This window comes from Cephus cinctus, unplaced genomic scaffold (assembly GCF_000341935.2).
Source record: "Cephus cinctus unplaced genomic scaffold, Ccin1 Ccin1_scaffold0017, whole genome shotgun sequence".
NCBI lineage: Eukaryota > Metazoa > Arthropoda > Insecta > Hymenoptera > Cephidae > Cephus > Cephus cinctus.
In genome coordinates, this window is record NW_014332765.1 from 292,343 (window position 1) to 299,458 (window position 7,116).

General features: G+C 38.1%; 1 protein-coding gene across 1 annotated transcript in view; it reads right to left on the reverse strand.

The window, feature by feature from the left end:
- LOC107265201 overlaps window positions 1–1,636 on the reverse strand; it is a 280,971-nt gene extending 279,335 nt beyond the window's left edge. The window contains exon 1 of the mRNA XM_025082561.1: window positions 1,594–1,636. Coding sequence (XP_024938329.1) covers window positions 1,594–1,636 — 43 coding nt within the window. The remainder of the gene's footprint in view (window positions 1–1,593) is intronic.
- Window positions 1,637–7,116: the final 5,480 nt, after the last annotated feature.

Here is a 7,116-nt window from a genome sequence, read left to right on the forward strand (position 1 = left end):
CAACTTCCTCCGCCCGCTCTACAGCCCTTTGCCCATCTCCAGCGGGGCGCCGGTATCTCACCCGGGCTTCTGCCGGTCCGTGGAGACGTCTCCGTCGGGTACTCTCCTCTGCCGGGCAACTCGGTACGTCGAGACTATCTCCCCACGGCAGATTCGAGCACCTCGACCTCAACTAAACACTGACACAATCTTACGAGAGCCTTGACGTAACTGTACGAATCAATCCGAGAGCGTAGCTTCTGAGCAGGGTGGCGACCCGAAGAGAACCAGAAATCGAGAACGTTATCTATATCGGTAACCGGAGCTGCCTTGGGACCGTGATTCGAAAAATCACGTCACAATACTTATCGCTTATTCGATATAAGCAATAAAAATGTATAGAAAACCTTTCGATCATTCAGTGCACTCGACGACGAGTAGTCAACGTGTTACAGGTATCTATAAGCACCTGTAAGTCATGAACTTGTTGATCTAATGTATCAGGGACGTTAATGCCGATGAATGTTAAATTACGTGAATGAGGATTTTGTAATATCTCAAGTCCGAGTAGATTTGTAAGGAATTTGACAGTAATTAAAGTCAGAGTTAAAATTAGTCCAAGTTGTCCTTTAACGTGTAAAAAGATAAAATAGTAAGATCTATTTAAATGCTCGAAGGTAGGAAAATTCTTAAAATGTGTGTCAAGTCCCAAGTCGTGCAGGGTAATAAGCAATTGATGTAAAACAAGTGCTTAGCTATGTCCTACCTACAAATTAATTGAGACTAAATTACTTGAAAAATCGAACCAGTGAGAACGTCGCGATTTACGTTGCATAAATTGTACAAATAATCAATACGTTACAAAATATAGAGTTTAAATACATTTTTTCTTTTGTCTTTAAATTACATTTTTCTTTAATTACGCATAATGAATAACAAATTATCTATATATCAAATTATAAATTTAGAGTAGATGCACGAATTATCTAAATCATATTATTACACAGCAACTAAATTACTCATTCGACCAGCAATAAATACGATTTACCAATGTATTGTAGAATGCATCTGGTGCCGTTACCGAATGGCGCTACTTCGCAGACCCTTTTTTATTTTTAGATGCTCTCGAAATGCATACCTTATGAGTAATCATAAAAATGGGATTGGGTCAATTTCATTTGGAACTCCGATTCAAGAGCTTTTACCTAAAAGAACCTTTGGAAGCTTGACTGGGAACAGATGTCGAATTCATGACAGAGCATTTCAAAATGCATCTAGAATTGAATACCCAAAAATTCTAATACGTTACAGGATTTCCACCGTATGATATAGCGAATAAATACATAAGAAAAAAGAACCAATAATATGCAAAATCCCACAATTTTGTTCTCGCCAATTTATGAGCTTCATATATACTGCCTTTAACTGTGGGTTAATTTCGGAAAAATCAAAAGTATTAAAAAGTGACAGTAAGAAAAAAAACAAAGAACAATACTGTTAAACGCACAAGAAGCTACTGCGATAAACGAGTCCCTTTGTATGTATTCCGAAAACGTGTTGCGTAATAAACGCATTTTTAAAAACATTAATAAATGGTTAAATGACCGCTTTTACCTCTAGCTCGCAATTGGTTTTTGAGCCTTAGACCGTCACACATATTGACCGACGATTTCAATGCTGCATAACTTTTTAATCAATATCTAACCTATCATCACCTATATCAATCGCTAACCAATCCAGTAAGAATGACCTTTGGAACAATAGTGGTTACTCTCTTCCAACATAAATAATCAATACTATTCCGTGCTATTCGTCACTCGCTTTCTATCCTACCTGAAATTCGCTGCTAACCAGACCAGTCACAGTTAATGTTCCTTTTTGTTCATATATAGATAAAGCGGTAACGTTGCAGACTGCACTGCCAGTTTCAAACCAGCGCATGCGCGAAATTAATTTTTCGTGCATCGACGAATGCATAATATATAACCACATGGTTTATGCGGTCGTCTGTCAAGGCAAACTTATGTACCGCAATATTTTGAACTACTAATGGTAGATGCTAGACAACGCCATACCAGGGTTATAAAGTTGAACGTATCGATTGACGACCTCACAACCACACCACTGTATCTTGCCTGAGGTCACCACGAATGATTCGATGAAACAGGAAGCTTTCGGTGAGAAAATCGATACTCTTATATGTTATTTAATGCAGCCATGAATCATTAACCCTACCGAACTTATAGATTTGACCCAAAGTTGACCGTATATTATTATTATATTATTATTACTATTATACTACTATTACACTACTACTACCATTACAGCGCACCGCGATCCAATGAACAGTAAATCAAACGAACGACTTTGGTGAAAGAAATTTCAAAAAATTTGTCAAAACATTAAAAAATAGAATGCATGTACTGCAATTTGTCAAATTAACGTATTTGCATCATACATGTTACACGCTAATGCATTAAAATTTTCGAAATTTCAGAATTGAACAAGCAAATACAAAGTGTTCACATTTTCAGGTAAAAGCTCACCTACATCTTTAATATTTTCAGACCCACTCCACGTCACTGCTTCTGAAGAATCTCAGGATGTAACTGAAAGCTCGACGCATTGAAGGAGCACAATTTCTCACGTGATTATCGCACATATTTCAGACTGAAAGCTTTTCTCTTCTCCACTTTTCTTCCAACCGATTATCCTCAATCCTCGTTCAATTGCAAATTCCGAAAAAAGTCCATTCAATTGTAAAAAGTCCAAATTCACTAGAGTTCAACGGACAGAACACTCGTTACGGCGCTCCAATTAATAAAGCTCACGGATAATTTAAGCGCGCATGCGAAAGCACGATTTCCATTCGCGGTTCACAGGTTCCTGTAACGTGAACAGCTGTTTTCGAAATATCCCGCGCGATTTAAACTATGCTCACTCCGCCGTTTAGTGCAATAGAAGATATTGGCTGCCAGAAACAAATACAAGAGATGAATGCAGATTTACAAGAACTGAATGAGTGCGAGAATATAAGCAGCAAGAAAATAATATTCTTGTCGTATGAGAAATATTTTATACATTGCGTGCGAAACACCTCCGTAAGGACCATCTGCCATAATTATTTGCATATTCAGGGAGCACTGTCGTATCACTGACGAGTAGGGGTCTCATTTACCTACGTTATAATCTGTAAAGGATTGGTCCCTACAAAGTAGACCGACGTAATTCAAAGTATGGTTACATAAAAATATTACAGTCGCCCTAAATAAAAGTATTGAACGCTCTAAGATTCAAATGCGTACGATACGCGTTGCAAGAGACGTAGTTTCAAGACATGTTTTGTCGTACTATCTTATTATCACTGTAAGCGGCATAGTACGAAATAAAAGTTGCTCAAGTGTTTCCCAAAAAAAAAAGTATAAAAGAAAAAGTCGAAAGCACGAACAAAGAGACGAAAGTATCGTCGCGTGTAATGTACGAAGAATGAAGTAAGGGGGAAGCGCTCGGCAAGTGTCGAACACGCTCACAGCACAAAAATCCCTAAAAGTTATAAATTTCCAGGAAGTGCAAAACCCAGCTGTCACTTTTCCTCGAAGAGAGATGTATGGCGGCAAAAAAAATAAGCCAAAGGTAAAGAAGAAATATGTACAGAAAAAGAAGGGAAAAAAAGTGAAGGAGGATTGAGTAAGCTTCACCAAGGAAGGCAAGACCCAAGTAAAGAAAATGCAAACTACCCACGTCGCATTGAGGCCGCCAACTTTTTGCCTAAGCCTTGCCGTGCGAAAACGCGATAAAGCTCGATCTTTTAACGTCGCGGCATATTAGAGCAAGAACTCCGCTTTCGGGGTTCGATGTGTCACGGGTGAATATCGAGCGGGTAATTTCACATATATCTGACAATCCTGCGACATATGTACTCAACTTGCGTATGTATGTACATAGGCTAGTACCCTCTATATTATATGTGTCTATGTACTTACCACCTAGGAAGCTAAATATAACAACTCGACCATGTTTTTTCTCCCCGCATAACCTATACCTTCCTATAATATCTTAAGACTCTAACCTACTGCAGGTACTAGTGACAAGCAAAGCATTCGGACGAATCAATTCTCTGATTGCTCTGCGACGTCCACGATTTCCGTACAATTCCATGCCTGAATTACCTTCTTCGGTGGATTTACGACGACAACCCTGGCATTACGTGGAATCGCGTTAAGGCAGTATCCTGCTTTAAAAGGGTACATAAATCGATTTTTTTTTTATTGCCTAAATCTATTCCTAATGTATCCAAGAATATGTATTCAATGTTATAGAGGCTAATTCACTATATTTTTAAATATGCAGCACTAAACGCATTGGGGTATGGGCAGCTGGAGCGCGCGCTCCTTTACTTTAAAGCGCGTTTTCTCGAGTTTTCATTTTTATGCTTTTTCTAAACTGGCGGGTGTGATCGCAAGAAAACTAGACGACCAATCAAAACGAACCAAAGCTTGTTAGCTTCAGTTTTGTATTCTCTTCTATTTGAACTAAAAAGATTCATGAAAAAAGTTCTAAACAACTTTTTTAGAAAGTTAAAATGATTTTTTTTTTCACAAAAAAACACATTTTTTTTCAAACTTGAGAAAAATTTTAGATTTCACAATTTTTTGAGTTTTTCTTAGTTCATATAGAAGAAAAACATGGAAAGTAAAATTTTCTTTAGTTTTTTTGTTTCAAACGAAAATTGCGAGCTTCATCTTGCCCGCCGATTGGAGACTGCAATTGCAAGGTGTTGTACAAATGAGCATAAAAATCTACTGTGCATGAATATTTTTTGCTCAACAAAATTTTTGTTTAATGTTCAAATATGCAATAAAATAATCTTCTAAGTTCGCTACACTTGCTTATTTTTTTCTGTCCTAAAAGAGTTCCCGAAGAAACGCTTTTTTTAGGCCTCCTAAAGCAGGATACTGCCTTAAGCGAACAAGAAATAGCACGCTGTGCGGACACAACCTCTAGATAATTTCCAATAGAAATTGTAGGATAAAAATTCTTTTAAGAATGGTGCTGACGTTTATGATTTATGTGCCTTAACAATAGTCGTATCTAGTACAGAAGTTTAACAATGATACTCAGGCGATTTTCGTGATTTTATGATAAGTGTATCAATAATTAAATAAATATAGGTATTCATTGTAATTTAGATAACAATTTAAGGTGTAGCACTGTATGAATTCTGTGACGAGAAATGTGTCAGGAGATTTCGAGTTTCTGAGTAAATATTTAATCAATCAAAATCCATTTGACAAGAACGTAAAAGACTAAAACAATACCAGGAGAATGTAAAAGCCGAACGAGTAGTAGGACAGTAGTCATATATTAGAGTTTCAAACAAGAAAAGTAATAGGGATGGTCGGTAGTATCATCTTCAGGGAGGTGAAGGGGGAGTCGGAGGACGAGTTACTGCATAAAACGATCGAATTTCAATCGGCACGTGTTCTATTTTTAATGTTCAATTTTTTCAAACTATTTCTGCAATCTTCCTTGTTAAAATTGAATAACAAAGTTCCATTCGATTTAGTTGCCTCCTTATTGATCGATGCCTTTATCCTTAGCCTAAAAACTTGTCGCCGATCGACAGCCTTCATCGAGTCAAAAGGTCAGCGAAAGAAATTTTTTTGCGACATAAATCCGTAAAAAAGAAAAAAGCATGAATCAAGTGAAACACCTTCAAGTTTCATAAAAAGAGATTTAAGCCGATTTGTAAAGTAACCGTAAAACCTAATCGCAGTAACAAATTATTTCCAAAGCCCTTGTTAAAAGGTAACGTGCAATTCGTAGAAAGCGATGACGAAGCTCAGGAACTAAGAAGTAACGAAGGACGATAAATAAATAAACCAATCGGACAATCGTGTAATTGCTATTTAATTGTTGATACAAAAGAAAAGAAGTGTTGGGTTGAACATGCAATAATAGAAAGTGCGTACTTTCTAGAAAGTAGGATAACCTTGCTTTCTTGATCGCATTCAGGTAAGGTGTGTCGCAATGTATTCCATATTTTTCTGCGACGAAGATGCGACGAGTGATCGAGTCATGTATAAGAAGGACAAAACAGACACTGTGTATAGTACAAAGAATAGAGGGCTTCGCGAACGTGGCACAAATTTCTTGGAGAAGGATTACCGCGCGCTACGTCAAATTACGCAAAGGTCCTTTCACGGTGAAAGTCTGTCGAGGACTGCGCGAGGAGTGGGAGGATTTCCGAAGGTGCCGTTGTCGGTCGACGGAGGGGAGGGTTCCAGGTTGTTTAGGGTGGGGAGCTTCCAGGTGGTGGCAACGAGCATGCGTAAAGGAGTCGAGACTCGACCGACACCTGCAACCCTTTTCCGCCATCAATTCTCTTTTTAACCCCTTCGGGCGACCCGATCCACCTCGCACCTCTTCAGGTCCGAGCCCTTCACCAGCAATATACGTCCTTTGCCTCACCGCCCTTTTTCGTCCTTTAGTCTCCTCTTACTTCACGCCGTCTGACCATCAAACTCTTGTGGATATATAACCCACGTTACCAGAGAATGTTCTGTTTTTGCTCCCAATGTCTAGGAAATTTTAAACCCAATCGACCCAAACACTTTTTTTTAAATCAGAAACCTTTGAAAATAATAAGTTATTTTCAGCAGACTTGATGTACAGACGTTGCTTGTTGCCTCGAAGGGATGGAAAAAAAACGTAGAGAGTAAAACCAATGAGAGAAAGGGGAAAAGTAAAAAAAACAGAAGACCAAAAGAAAGTAGCACGAGGGTTGAGATAAAAGAAAAGCAGACTGGAAGAAGATACAAAAAAGGTGTAGAAAAGTCGAAGATGCTCTTTGCCGGTTTATAAAATCAAAAGGGCGCTACCTACCTCCTAATACGGGAGGGATATCAAATCGACGCGTATGATCGTCCCTGTCGACGCTGGCATCTTTATCGGTGATTTGGGCATATCGCCTATTATGATGAAGTACATGCGATAAGCATATATAGAGAGAGCCATAAATATTTCAAAGATACTACAAGATACGTGTGCTTAATCATTCGCGAATATACTTCGAAATTACAATTACTATACTTAATAAAAGAAATTAGAATTTTAATTGCTGTCTGCTTAAATAGC